This window comes from Monodelphis domestica, chromosome 1 (assembly GCF_027887165.1).
Source record: "Monodelphis domestica isolate mMonDom1 chromosome 1, mMonDom1.pri, whole genome shotgun sequence".
In the NCBI taxonomy this organism is placed as follows: Eukaryota; Metazoa; Chordata; class Mammalia; order Didelphimorphia; family Didelphidae; genus Monodelphis; species Monodelphis domestica.
The window spans coordinates 64619164-64634605 of NC_077227.1; the positions used below are offsets into that span (position 1 = coordinate 64619164).

Genomic DNA, 15442 nt, shown 5'->3' on the forward strand with positions numbered 1-15442 from the left:
GTGTTGGTTCCAAGGCAGAAGGGTTGGGCAGTGGAGGTTAAATGACTTTCCCAGGGTCACATAGCTAGGAAGTGCCTTGGGCAGATTTGAATGGAGGACCTCCCATCTCTGGGTCTGGCTCTCAATTCACTGAACCACCTAGCTGTTCCACTATCTTCTAAGCAGCAGCTGAGCTAAGTGCAGTGGTTTAGCTCAACACAAGGTTGGTCACAAAGTGATTACATCTTTCAGCCAGAGCAATTCATAAGAAGGAGTTACTACAGCAAAGTAGAGTTGCGGTCTCTGTGGATGAACATGCACCAACAAATTGCAGATTCTTAGAGCTGGAGGAAAGGGAGAAGGAGAGGAGGAAAATGAGGGGAAGAAAAGAGGATGAAGAAGATAAAAAGGTAAAGTGTAGGAAGAAATGAGGGGAAGGAAAAGAGAAGGAAATATAAGAGGAAGAGAATTTAGAATTTTTTAAACATCTTTTTACAGTGTATTTCTCAAAAAAAATGTAATTATATATATATATGTAGATATAGATGTATTATGTGTGTGTGTGTGTGTATATATACATATATATATATATGATAGATAAAATGATGAGTGGGCGGGTGGATGGATTATATACACAAATATACAAAAAATATTTTTAGAATCTTATACACAAATTAATATGCTGGCATTCTTGTTCATATTAGAAAAATTTGAGAGAAGTGATACACATTTACTCATACATTTTATATTTTGACATTAAGGTTAAATCTGAGCCTACAGTGAAGAAGAAATTATCAGTTAACAAGTTCAAACACTTATTCTCCTTTACAAAATGTCTTTTACACATTTTCTCCAACTTTCAATGCTTTTCACCGGTGAGCTATTGTGAGCAGGTTGTCAGTGTAAATACGGTGATAAGAAGATGGATTGTGCTAAATGTGGTTTAGTGCCTTTACCCAGTATTTCATGGTTAACTAGTACAACCTGTAAAACTTGGGGGAAATATTGGGGTGGGGGGACCATGAGAATAAACATGGTGAATAGAGAGAAAATTTCAGTTTCCAGAAGCTGGTCCCATTGTTTCCATTTCAAAGTGCAATCCTGCTTATTATTCTGCTTTCCCGCAAATCCTCTCATTTTGGAAGACTTTGAAAAATGGCAAAGACTGAGCCCAAGACTAATATTGTTTGAATTTTTATTTATTATATACAGAACAAGTAGGAGCTGAATATTGAGAAGGAAAGAAGTTGGCTTCATACAAATGTTTTCCTTTGAAAAAATCTTGGGGGGGCAAGAAAGTAGAAAATCAATGAATTGCAAATAGGCTCACAAATGAACTTGCTCTTTATATTTCTGGAGAGGAAGAGTCAACAAAAATTAGGTCACTTACTCTGTTGGCACTTAACCAGTAGAGCCTGAACAAGGCCAAATCTGGCTCTAAGTTTAATACTCTGTTAGAAGCACAGTAACATTTTGGGTAAAATATTAAACTATTGTATAGATTTCTGCATCACCTTTTATTCAAGGAGTTTGTAAATACATTGAGCATATCCTTCTTTGTTCAGACAAAATTCTTCCAGGGATAAGGAAAAAATAAAGCTCAGTTGGTATCCTAGGACAAATACAAAGACACTCTTCCACCAACCAATGGTCCTCTATGCCTGTAGAATTTCATCTGTCAGAATCCTTTCAGTAAAGTAAAGAAAAACTGCATCTCCTGCTAATAATGATCAGCACAAACAGATGGCTCATCTTACGGCAGTTGCTTCACACTAGTATTTTTGGCAAATGCTTAGACATTATTGGTCTGAAAAAAAAAGTTTTGTCCCATATACTTCTCAGGGGCCAAAAAAAATTTTTTAAGAGAAGACATCTGTGATTAGACAAATGCAAGGGGAAATTCAAAAGGTAGAACATTATTGGTGACCAATGACAAAAGGATGCTGGAATTTTTTAGCTTTCTAGGCAAATAATTAATTGATGGAAAGCAAGTTCACAGCTATAAGAGCAACAGGGTGTGAGGGAAGTAAGTTTGGAGATGAGAGACCTATCTGACTCATCATGGTATCCTTGGCTCAAATCAGAATGCTCTTCTGTGGCTGTTATTTTTCACCTTGATTTCAGCTACAAAAAGCAGGATAAGTGGGAGCTGAGGTACATTACATCTGCTACTTTATGTAGCTTAGTGTTATACATTCAAAAATCAGCTTGACCTTTACAATGGACTTGCCTGTTAGCAATGGTTTCATGGTAAGCAATGAACTATAAATGCATTTAATTAAAAAATATTGTCTCTCTCCGATGTGTCTTTAAAAATACCATGTAAGAAAATGAAAATACAATCACAGTTTGGGGCTTGGCAGTCCTTTACTTGAAAAACCCTTATGTGCCTAATAGATGTGATTTTTCTAGTAAAGAACTTGCTTCATTGCTACCTCCTCTTCGGGGAACCTAAAGTCTCTTCAAAATGAGTTTTCAGGATTCATCTTCCTAACAACAGCAGCAGTTACATGGAAATTGGGCCCCAGAGCTGGCCCCTGTATCACACACAATTGGATTGATTTCTTGATTAACAGTGTTTTTTCATTTTATTTTTAGTCTATAATTTTTATAGCTTCTCATTGGTTCTTATTCTCTACTCTTCCCCCAAGAAAAACCTTTGGGGTATCTTTACTAGATGGCACATGGTCTGATTTGTGTGAAATATTCCTGAGACAGAAATAAATACTTCTGTAGCTTCTCTTCCTGGCCCTGTCTCCTTTTATATATTGAATTGTGAAGATCATTGATTCTCAATCAGTTACAGAAGTAGACATATTTCTGATAAGCCCTTCCTAATGAATTCAATAAACACTTATTAAGTTCCTACTATGTGCAAGGCACTGGGCTAGGATACCATTCAAATCTGCTTTTTTCTATAAGGCCTGCTTCTTAATAGAAACCCAGCCCAGAGCACCAAGACAGGGTTGAAGAGTAAAGGCCCAGAAACCTCAAAAGCATGACCCTGAACTGGATTAGATATGGCCCTAAGGCTCATTGGTCATAGATTTGGGACTGAAGAGGGCCAACTGCCCTCATTTTGTACTATAGCTGAGACCCAGAGGAGTTAAGAATTGCTTGAAGTCACCCATGATACCATGGTATCAATAGATACCATGGTAAAGTCAAGATTTGAACCCAGGACAACTGATTCCAAATCCAAGTGTCTCTTCATTGCATCACACTTCTTCCCTACATGAGAACTTTTTGGTATCATTCATATATTCTTAACTGCCCATTGAGCAGTATCTAGTAAAGTCTAGGGACCCTTCTCAGAAGAGTATCTTTAAATAAGTACAGAAAATGGCATATTTCAGTTAGAAGTTCATGAAAATAAAGACTTGAGGGGTTTTCTCAGCTAAATTCACCCCCCTAAAATCTATTCATGGACCCCTTTGGAAGTCCAGGAGCCCCCAGGTAAGAACTTTCTGGTGTGGGTATTATCTTGCAAATAGAAGATCAAATCTTTGGGATGTTGGCCCATTTGGGAAATCTTGGCATTGGCACATAGCAAGTAGGGGAGAATGATTTACAGAGAACCCAGGATGCCACTGTAAAAGAAATAAACCTGGACCCTAGACTTCCCCAATTCCAAACCCCACTACCACTACTGTACCCTGGGTGATAAAGAAATAAGAGCTGTGACTGGCATATTATAAAGCTTGGATTATACGCCTCTCCTTGAAATTATATTGTTCTGGGTCAGAGTCAAGAGTTGAGGGCAAATCATTATTGCCTTACAAACAGCAACACTGGAAGGATGAATGATGCCAGACCTTCTAATGGTGGCAACGTGCTAAAGACAAGCCTGGCTTTGCTAATATCTCAGGGCAGTGGCCTAAAACAGAACTAATTCCTATAGAAACAACTAGTCTGCCAGTGTTGAGTAGCTCTCTGATCTGAATATAGAGTGGTCACAGGGAGTAGAAAACCGAGGCCATCTTGGAATGTGGAATTTTATCATATTTTCTTTCAGAGCTTGGTTCCTGCCAGCATTAAAATTTGAGAACTTTGGGAACTTCCCAGGGAAATTCGCTTCTTCCAAAATGGCCATAGCATGCTGTCTTCTGATAAATTGGCCTCTTCAAATCAAGGTCTCTGAGGTTTCAACAAAAGGAAAGAAAATGTTGTTATTCAAGAACTGAAAAAGAGAATTTATGAATCACAGACATTATGAACATAAGAGAACTTAGAACAGGAAATACTTTCATTCTATATAGTAAAATAGCACTCACCTCAGGATTGTGGGGATCAAATAAGTTAATAAATGTAAAGCAAAGCCTAAAACTCTAAAATAATACAGCATAACTATTATTATAGACAGTTTGAGGTTTGGGATGTCATGAAAACTCTCTGTTAGAAGACTCGGGTATGCCACCGCAATGGAGAATGGCTTGATATTACTATTCCATAGGCCATGCTCTGCCTTTTTCTATGACCATGTCAGCCCTTGCTCAAGGATCTTTGATGGTTCCTTATTGCTGCTAGGAAAAACTACCAACTTCCTCAGCTTGAAGAGGTCTTCCTCAATGTTACTCCAGCCTACCTGGCACCACAGATCATTTTTATCCACATATTCTTTGAGCCTTCTTGAAGTTTTCTGAATTCTGCACCTCTTCACATACCTTATGACTGGCCCTAGATGTTCCCTTCTGCCCACAATGCACTCCCTTCTCAACCGTACCTGTTAGAATTCCTAGATTCCTTTATGACTCCACTTCTTCTTTTTTTAATTTTATCTTTTTAAACCCTTCCTTTCCATCTTAGAAACAATTCTGTGTATTGGTTCCAAGACAGAAGAGTGGTAAGGGCTAGGCAATGGGGGGTTAAGTGATTTGCCCAGAGTCACACAGCTGGGAAGTGTCTGAGGCCAGATTTGAACCTAGAACCTCCCATCTCTAAGCTGGCTCTCAATCCACTGAACCACCCAGCTGCCCTCCACTCATTCTTAAAAGCCAGCCTTTCTATTCTCCCTCTTCCTACAAAAATCATACTTAGGAAGAAAACTCTCTGTCTTGTTTCCTCTTTAGTGAATGAGGTGTGGAGTGAGGCAATAAATGTAGATTAGAAAAAGGAAAATGATGGGGCAACTGGGTGACTCAGTGGATAAAGTCAGGCTTGGAGATTGGAGGTCCTGGGCTTAGATGTATGGCCCTTGGCAAGTCACTTAACCCTAATTGCCTAGGCTTTAAGGCTCTTCTGCCATGGAACCAATACTTATTATTGCTTCTATGACAGAAGAGAAGGATTTATATAAAAAGGAAAAGAAAAGAAAAAAGGAATAACTATTGCTTCTTTAGAAGCATGTGCATGTTTACACGCGTGTGTGTGTGCCCACATGGGCACTTTACAACTATCAGGCCATTACCTGACAATGACTCCAGGACGAAGATCAAAATTCTTGTTCACCACATCTAACAGCTCTTTCTCTGTCTTTTTGGAGGTCCCATAGGTGAACAGGGAAATTGAGAGAGGCTCAGCCACACCAATTGCATAAGAAACCTTCATAAGGAGATGGGACACAAGAGACTGATTAGCTGAGTCTCTACCATCCCCAAAGTCATAACTAGCAGTTCTAGCAGCTAAGGCAAGCAACATGAAAGATGCTCAAATCAACTGTTAAAAACAAATTCAACTGAGTTTAAGGTGGAAGAGACACCTTAGGGATAGATCTCAGACCACAGGGAGACAGATTTTAAGCCACAAATAGACTGTTGCAGAGGGGGCCAGGGAAAGAAAGTGAGCCATCATTTAGCTTCCTATTTTAACCAATGATCCTAAATAGGTACCCATCTCAGTTATAGTTTTTTGATGGAGTACAATGGAGTTCTAGAAGAACCTTGAAATGTTGGCACCCTGTAACAAATCACCAGTTGTCTCACCCTAATTTTGCCTCTGCCCATTCCTCACCATAATCCATAATCCATTATAAAAGCAGAAAATCTAAAGCATCTTTCCACTATCTTAAAGCTAGCCACTCTGCTACAAATTCTGCTGAATTTGATGCCCTTAATGTTGAAATGAGGTCATTTTTAAGAGTCTTCTCCCTTCATTTTAAGAGCAACATATAAAAGGGTAGCCATGGTGAGATGGAACCCTGCAGATTGAAGACTTATGGGAAGTAACCATAATCTTTAGCATCTCAGAAATCACAGATTTTAATCAGAAACTGACACCTGAAGTAGAAAAAGTATTGGGGGGTGGGAATGGGTGGAGAAGAAGGAAAAGTGTCAACACACTTGCACAAGAACTCTCCGACACAATTTGGCTTTCACTAGGGATTTTGCCACCCAACGAGCTGCATAGGCTGCAGAGCGATCCACTTTGGTATAGTCTTTCCCAGAGAAGGCTCCTCCTCCATGAGCCCCCCAGCCTCCATAAGTGTCCACAATGATCTTCCGACCAGTGACGCCTGCATCCCCCTGCAGAAAGGCAAGAAGGAGAGTTATATGATGGCTTTTCATGCTGAGCAGTTTGGGATTGAGAAATAACCAACAACGGCATCCAAAATCAGTCAATAGCTATCAAGTACCTACTATGTGCCAGGCACAGTACTAAACTGTAGGAATGGGGGGGGGAGGGCAAAAGATAGTCCCTGCCCTCAAGGAGCTCACCAAAATGTATGGCAGTTTCATTTTCCTGCACTGTGGCCAATGAGGGGTCAGAACTCGGAAAGAAATTGCCTCTGTTTATCTGTGTGACTGTAGTTAAGTCATGTCTCCTCTTTGGGCCTCGGTGTTCTCATCTATAAAGTTGAAGGAAGATGAACTAGATGATGGCTAATGAAATCATTCTCAGAGAAAAAGCCAATGCTGCAGAGCAAGTGTTAGTGTTGAGAATCATCCACTAGATGGTGACATTGGGTCAGTGATGCTTCAAACAACTTCCCAGAGCTCCTTGTTTATCCTGCTGGCCCAGGCAGCATCATGCAAGGATGCAGAACAGGAGAGAACTGCTGAGATGGATTCGAAGGACCCTAGATGGGGCCACCTGCTCTAGGACACTTATGCCATTCATCGCTGTTTACACTTACAGCTTCCTTCTTTTCTTTAGAGCTTTAAGACTTTTACAAATAACACTGAGGGTGAGGGGTTCCTCTGCTTAAAGAGGAATCAGCCAATATGCTAGTTTCCAGCCAACTCCTTAGGAGGGACAAGGAGAAATGAGGCACAGGATCCTGAGCTTGGAGGAAGACGGTGCCATAATAATAATGATAGTGATACTGAGGCAGCTAGATGGCCAAGTGGTCAAGAGTGCCAGCCTCAGAGTCAGGGAGACGGGATTTCAGTTCTTTCCTTAAATACTTACTAACTGTGTGACCCCAGGCAAGTCCCACTTAGCCTCTCCTCACCTTCAGTTTCTTCATAAGGTAAAATGGGTACACTAATAGCATCTTAGTGTTGTAAAAATCAAATGAGAGAGCATAGGTAAAGCTTTTTGCAAAATATGTTTGCTTAAATATATTTGCATATTACTGTGCCTATTTGCAAACCTTAAAGTTCTATATAAATGCTAGGCATTAATAATTATTGTTGTTATTATCATATCATCATTATTTATTGTGAAGAAATGTGGAGGGTACAGCTAGGCAGCTCAGTGGATGGAGAGCCAGAACTAGAGATGGGAGGTTCTAGGTTCAAATCTGGTCTGAGACACTTCCCAGTTATATGACCCTGGGCAAGTCCCTTAACCCCTATAGCCTAGCCCTTACCAGTCTTCTGTCTTGGAATCAATACCCAGTATTGATTCTAAGGCAGAAGGTAAGAGTTAAAAAAAATTAAAAGTTAAAAAATATTTTAACTAATTTTTTTAATTAAAGGGTTAAAAAAAGAAATGTGGTACAGTAGAAATAGTGGCACTGGAGTCCATAGACAGGGGTTCAAATTTCACCTCTGACATTAACCACCTTATGATTTGGGCAAATTCTTTGATCTCCTTGGCTCTCAGTTTCCTCACTTGCAAATTGAAGGAATTGGACTAAGTGGTGTCTGAGCCCCCTTCCTGCCCTAAATGTGTGATTTTGTGCTTCGATGGCTAAGAAATCTTCACCCCAGAAAATTCTAGAGAGAAGAAGAAAGACCCTTCTCCCTGATGTTTCTCTCCTCTCTCTCTCTTTTTCCTGCCTCCCTTTATATGTTGTCTCCTCCTTTAGATTATAAACTCCTTGAAGGCAGGAACTATCTTTTTATTAATTACATCCCAACACTTAACATAAGCAACACTATACAAGTAAAAGGGATACATGGGTACTGGGGAGGAGGAAACAAGAGGAAAGAAAGCAATTAAGTAGCACCTACTATGTGCCAGACACTGTGCTAAGCCCTTTACAAATATTATCTTTCTTGGCCTATCCAATAACCCTGTGAGGAAGGAACTATTATTATCCCTATTTTACAGTAGAAAAAAACTAAAGTAAATAGAGGTTGTGACTTGCCCAAGATCACACAGCTAGTAAGTATCTAAGGTAGAATTTGAAATCAAGTCTTCCTGACTCTGAGCTTTATGCTTTATCCCCAGAGAAAGGAAATGGCACTGATGAATCATAACCCTGCACAGGGTGGAAAATATAGAATCATCTGAGAAGTATAGGAAGCCTTTCATCCTATGTAACCAGATGAGCAGTCCATGGAGTTCATCCAGCAATGCCTAGTTCTAAAACAAACAGTGAAATTGGACAATGGATGGGATGTAGAATGGAATAAAAAGGAAAAAAAGAAAACTGATTTCCATTAGGGAAGTTGGCAGGTATTTCACTTTAAACAAAGGTTCATACCAACATTCTCCTGGTAGAATTGCACTTTGCATTTGCTGCTCTGCCTGGTTTCAGCTCCACAGAACAAAATAATCCTCCCTGCAAAAGTCCATCATTTCCAAAATCCCAACACTGCTGCTAACTCAAAGTCTGATTGACATTCGTTTTCCCTCTGATTGGAAGATGGAATCCCAAAAACCTCCCAATGCCTTCCTTTATAGAGGGCAGAAAGTGAACTCTCAGAAACCTCCACTCTGCATCTGCTGCTCTACCTGGTTCCAGTTCAATCAAACAAGATGTAGCCTCTTGTTTCTCTCCTCTTTCTCCTTTTTCTGTATTCCTTTGTATGATGTTGTCTCCCCCTTTAGATTACAAATGATAGGGGCTGTCTTTTTTTTTTATTAATTGTATCTCTAACACTTAGCACAATGCCTACCACAAAGTAGGTGATTAACAAACGTTTATTTGACTACATTAGAACTATATGATTTCGAGTCATAGCATACCAGTTGCTGAAAAACTAAAATCCCCTTCAAGGTAAAAATGCATGGCTGTAATAAATATATGGAGCATTTTACCAGCAGAGAATAGCACCCTAGGACAGACATGAGAGAAAACAAGGATAACATTTCTGAACCTGAATAACTCTTACCCATTCTGCCTTTAAATCTTCTGCAGACAATCTACCTGATTTCCCAAGGACACCTGCCTCCAGGTCTCTTGACATTGCCTGGGTAGTAGTGGGTCGTTCAGCTGTTATTCCTCACTCATTCTAAGTTAGTGGCATATAATAATAGTAAGGAGCAGCTAAGGAGACACAGTTGGTAGAGCACTGAAGACCTGAGGTCCAATCTAGCCACAGACCCTAATCAGTTGTGTGATTCTGGACAAGACTCAATCTTTTTTTTAACCTCAGTTTCCTCATCTATAAAATGGGGATGATAATAACAACTACCTCCCAATATTGTTATGAGGATCAAATGAGATTGTAATTGTAAAGTGCTTTGCAAACCTTAAAGTTCTCAGCTAAATATATATATATGTATATACATATATATATATATATTAGCTGTGTACATAAAATGTCAGCTGTTCATATTATTATTAAGTTCATGAATCTCTTTAACATTTTACGAAGCATTTTTTTCTTCCACAAACCCAGTAAGGTAAGTAAAATATCTCTATTTGGCAGATGAAAAACTAAAACTTGACAGGATGAAATGACTTAATCAAATGTCCATAAACAATGGAGCTAGGGTGCTAAAAGAACTAGGGCTGTTTTAGTTTGGAGAAGGGGAGATTGAGAGGACATTCGTGCTGCCTTCAAGAACATAAAGAGTTTTGTTTGTTTGTTTTTTGTGGAAGAGGGTATAGATTTGTTCCTGAGATTCCAGAAAGTAGAGATAGGGCAGCCAAGATAAATCACAACTTTATCTGGGGCCTGATCTAACTGTGTCACCTCAAATTAACTCCTGTGCCTCTTTAGAAATACATGTGGACATGAAAAACATGCTACCCATCTCCCAACAATGGAGATATGGAAAGTACACAGATTAAAGCTTATTTTTTTAACACATCCAATTCAGGAATTTTTTTCTTGGCCATATAAATTTGTTTTAAAAAGAAAAGAGTTGTTTTTCTTTTTGTTCCCAAGAAAGGCTAAATGTGGGAGAAAGAAGGTATAGATTTTCATTCATTGCAAAATAAATTATGATAATACTAATAATAACTTGAAGATTTACAAAGCACTTAAAGATAATCTTATTTAATCAGAGATAGATAAGTGGATAGATGGGTAGAGAGATATATGATTAGATAGATAGATTGATAGATAGATAGATAGATAGATAGATAGATAGATAGATAAATGATGGATGGATGACTAGGTAGACAGATAAATGGATGACTAGATATATAAATAATTGGATAGATGGATAGATATAAATAGGCAGACATATTGGAGGAAGATAGACAGATGATAGATAGATAGATAGATAGATAGATAGATAGATAGATAGATAGATAGACAGACAGACAGACAGACAGACAGACAGACAGACAGACAGACAGACAGATAGATAGATAGATAGATAGATAGATAGATAGATAGATAGATAGATAGATAGATAGATAGACAGATGACTAAGTAGATAGAGAAATGGATGGATAGATAGAAAGACAGACAGAGAGACGAGAGACAGATGGACAAAACAAACAAGTAATTTGTGGTATGGAATAGAACCAACAAAGTAAATTACTGCCTGATTTGGATGCTGGGTTGTAAAGGTAAATAAGGCACCTGTGGGCCCCCAATGACAAAACGCCCACTGGGCTGCAAGTGGTAAATTGTCTTTTCATCCAAATATTTTGAAGGCACCACAGCTCGAATCACTTGGTCCTTTAAAGCCTGGCGCATGTCCTCCAATGTGATGTCCTCATTATGCTGCACAGAGATCACAATGGTGTGAATGCGTACTGGAATGACTGCTCCATTGTCCTGGATGTACTGGACAGTGACCTGGATGGAGGGAAAAACCAAATTGGTCATCATCTGTGTTCCTTTCGTGTTGTAAGCAGAAGTCCAGGCTATATACTGGTGGTAAGTAGGTGACAAATTAGGAAGGCTAAGTATGCAAAGGTTGTGTTCTCTGTTTTTTTCTTACAGCAGGAAGATAACCCAGTGTTCCCAAGAGCTGAACAAGAAAAGAATGGGCTCTCTGTGGTCCTATCAAGTTGGAAAGGCTTTGAGCAGGTTTATTATTTTTATCATAACATTAAACTTTGTTATTATGATTGCATTAGAAGAGAAAAATTGGAGATTCCATCACAGAGACTTGCATTTCATGAATGCTTAGCTGAATGTTTTTTGGATTGAATTGATTTTATTCGGGGTGGTCTCTTTCTTCAATAATGTAGATCAGAACTCATCCTATATTACTGGACAAGTAGGCTCTTTTAACTTGTTGTGGACAGAATCGTCCATTACTTGTGGTCACCCTTCTGCTTAGCAACTGTCTGACCCTTGGCAAATACCTACCTCAGTTTCCTTATCCATAAAATGGGACTAATAATAGTAGCTACCCTCAGGGTTGTTGGGTGAATAAAGTAATAGTTGTAAAGTGCTTTATAAACCTTAAAGTGCAATTATTATTATTATTATTATTATTAGTGATTCATTCAGACTGACTTTTAGACAATTTAATGAAGCATGGTCTGCTGTTGTACCCGTTCACAGCTTAATTCTTCCCTGATATTTGAGTCCAAATATTCTGGATTTTCCAGAAACTCGGGATTATAAAGTGATGCAGATACTGTCCAAGGAGTGGACATCACTATGTGGCAGATATTGAGTTGGTGGAGAACTGGGTCAGTCATGATGAATGGACAAAAGCACAGGAAAAATCTGAATCTCTATCATCTGAGCATCTTTTTTAGGGAAGAAAAGGGAGGCAAAGCCTAAGACCCTTTAGCAGGTAAGGAAGGTGGCCTCCTGGCAGACTGGTTTATGGTACAAAGATGAGATTAGATTAGATGTGTCCTTTTAGAGACATCTCCATCCCAAATGTTCATACAGACTATTTGTGCTGGAGCTTCCCAGATCATTTTGGTCTGATCAGTCACAGTCAGACACATTATAAATGACCCCCAACATTGTGATGTTATTTTGATCCTCTTCAAGTACAAAGGAAAACAATATAAATAGAGCCTATATATTGTACCCCAGCTACTTCTAGAAATAGTTCTTTTTTTTAACCATTACTTTCCATCTTAGAATCAATATTGTGTTCCAAGGAAGAAGAGTAATAAGGGGCGGGGCAGCTGGATGGCTCAATGGATTGAGAGCCAGACCCAGAGATGGGAGGTACTGGATTCAAATCTCCCCTCAGACACTTTCTAGCTGTGTGACCCTGGTCAAGTCACTTAACCTCCATTGTCTGTCTAGCCATTACCATTCTTCTGCCTGGGAACCAATACACAATATTGATTATAAGATGGAAGGTAAGGGTTTAAAAGAAGAAGAAGAATAGCAATGTGGCAATAGTGACTTTCTCAGGGTCACATAGCTAGGAAGTATCTGAGGTGAGATTTGAGCACAGTACCTCCCATCTCTGGGCCTGGCTCTCAATCCACTGAGCCACCCAGCTGCCTCCCAAGGAATAGATCTTAATCAGCTGTAGTAAAACCAGATACAAAGGCATCCTGGGGGATCAGACAGTGGCCTGCATTGGGGGAGAAACTAGAAACCCTCATCCTAATCTTTAATCATCATAGTAGTACTGTCATGCTTATGTTTAGGGTCAGCTTTTCATCTAAGCATAATAAGATTTCAGGAGTCTCCAGATTCAAAAAGGAAATCTCTCTCACCTGCTGCCAATGCCTACACTTTAATTATTTACATGCTACACTCAGCCTTGATCCTACCCATTTCATCCACAGGACTATCCGTGTAAGGGAATGCAGCTCTTTGGAAGAGGGATTTGTAGTGCAGAATCTGCCCATGGCGCATAAAATATCAATCAAACAGCAGGGAGTGAGCACTCACTACAGGCTCAGACTAGACTCAGTTCTAGACACTGGAAAAGAGATGAATGAATAAAATGACTGCTGCCCTCCAAAAGCTAGTGAGACAAGTTGAATATTCATGAAACAATAGGATACAACTAAATGTAAAGTCAAACCAAACAGATCATAAGAATTATAACAGTTCATACAGACTGACCTAGCCAAGGGGGACTTCATGGAAGAGGTGGTACTGGATCTAGGACAAGGCTGAAAGCTATTTACTTTATGAGAGTGAAGATTTCATGATTCACAAAAATAAAATAACTAAAAATTTTCCCAGATATTGAAAGCTTCTTCTGCCCCTTCCACTCATAGTATTTGCCTTTTAGAAGTAGGGATATACTAAGAATATTAGATTTAAAGGCAGAAGACCTGGGTTTGAATCTTGGCCTGGCAACTTACTACTTGTGTGACATTGAGCAAGTCCCTTCAGTGCTCTGGGACTTTGTGTCCTCATCCATAAAATGAGGAGGTTGGAATCCATGGCCTCTAAGGTACCTAAATCATGATTGCATGATCCCTTGAATTTCTGTGTGACAAGTACACAATCCCCAAATCCTCAGACTGGAAAAAGGAGAAGTGTCTGTTCCTGCCTTTGGGCAGAATCATACTTAAAACTCTCCATGTCTGAGTAGACTTGATACAATGGAAAGAAGACTGAGTCTAAGGTCAGAGGACCTGAGTTCAAATCTAACTTGTGATCATTACTAGCCATGTGACCATGGGCAAGTCACTTTACTCCCTTGGGCTTCAGTTAACTATTTCTCAAATGAAAGGGTCAGATGAGATACTAACTGAAATCCCTTCCAAATATAGATCAATGATTCAATGAGGATTTGGGCATGTCCTTTATAGCCTCGGGATTCTCTCAAAAGCTTTTTAGTGGCTGTTTCATAATTAGATAAAGAAATGTGTCTACTAGCTTTATTCCACAAGGAGTACAGCTGGAAAAATAAAAGTATTGCCAGAAAAAAATCTGTTTCTCTAAACATGAGAGGAAGAGCCAAACGGTAGTCCTACAACCCAGACTCCATGGAACTGCATGTTAGACTCTTGAAGCAAGTGAAAGTAATAGTGAAAAAGGAAGTAAGGGCAATTGAAAATTGGCATTATGAAGAATAAATGCAATTGCTCTAATGGTCAGGTGAAAAAGCTGTAAGTACCATTAGTCATTCCTGCTATCATCTGATCATTAATAATAAGTTGCAAAATGCTATTTAGGAATAAGAACTTATTGCAAAATTATATCTCTAGAGCTGGAAGGGACCACAGAGACCATCAAGTCATTTTACAGAGAAGGGAACTGAGGTCCAGGGAGACTAAGTGACTTGCCCAAGGTCACACAGATTGTAGGTATTGGTAGAGGCAGGATTTTAACATTGTCTTCATGACTTCAGACTTGTTACTTCAAAAAAAAATGTTTTGATTGAAAATAGAAACTCTTTTGGGACTAGGACCAAAGAAAGAAAGCTCAGAGAGTGACCTGGAATTTTGGTAGACAGGTTCTTACTGCCTGAGAGAAATCCCCTTTCAGGAATGTTTAGAACTTGTCCTATCATAAATACTGAATGATGAGTCAGTTCTGTTGTAAATGATGAAAAAGGCAAGCCGACCTTGCAAGACCTGGCCAGAAAAGAAAAATGTATATTCTGATCCTTCAGATCTTCAGGGAAGTGTAAGAACTTAGCTTTGGATGAGCGTTTGCCCTCTCATTCCTTTCCAGATCCAGGAACATTCCATTTCTTAGCATATGAGCAAAGGAGATCATTTTATTTCTCAACCAAGTAAAATAGATAACCCCCTTCTAGTAAATGCACTGCAAGTATATATTTCATTTTCTGTGCGTTGCCCAAGAAAAGGGAAAGCTCAGGTGGTTCATCTTATTTCCTTACAGTGTAATTCCAGGGGTTCCTTTTCTGTGAATGCCATTCTATTTAAATATCTGGACACAGACTGTCTACAAATAAGATCAGACAACGTCTATGTGTTGATTTTACTTGGTACAATGAAATAAAACCAATGGGTTTTCAATTTCTTGCCTCAATCTTTACCCCTGTGTTATTCTCCCAAAGGGATGGATCTCAAGAAGAGCATTTTTTCAAAACCTCC

General features: G+C 39.2%; 1 protein-coding gene across 2 annotated transcripts in view; it reads right to left on the reverse strand.

Annotated features, from left to right (window-relative positions):
* Positions 1 to 1157: 1157 nt before the first annotated feature.
* Positions 1158 to 15442, reverse strand: part of MAT1A (methionine adenosyltransferase 1A) — a 71342-nt gene continuing 57057 nt past the window's right edge. For both annotated transcript variants that reach the window (XM_056800090.1, XM_001365213.4), the window contains exons 6-9: positions 11070 to 11288; positions 6258 to 6440; positions 5387 to 5520; positions 1158 to 4116 (exon numbers count right to left, since the gene is read on the reverse strand). In XM_056800090.1, coding sequence (XP_056656068.1) covers positions 4014 to 4116; positions 5387 to 5520; positions 6258 to 6440; positions 11070 to 11288 — 639 coding nt within the window. In that variant the 3' untranslated portion in view covers positions 1158 to 4013. The remainder of the gene's footprint in view (positions 4117 to 5386; positions 5521 to 6257; positions 6441 to 11069; positions 11289 to 15442) is intronic.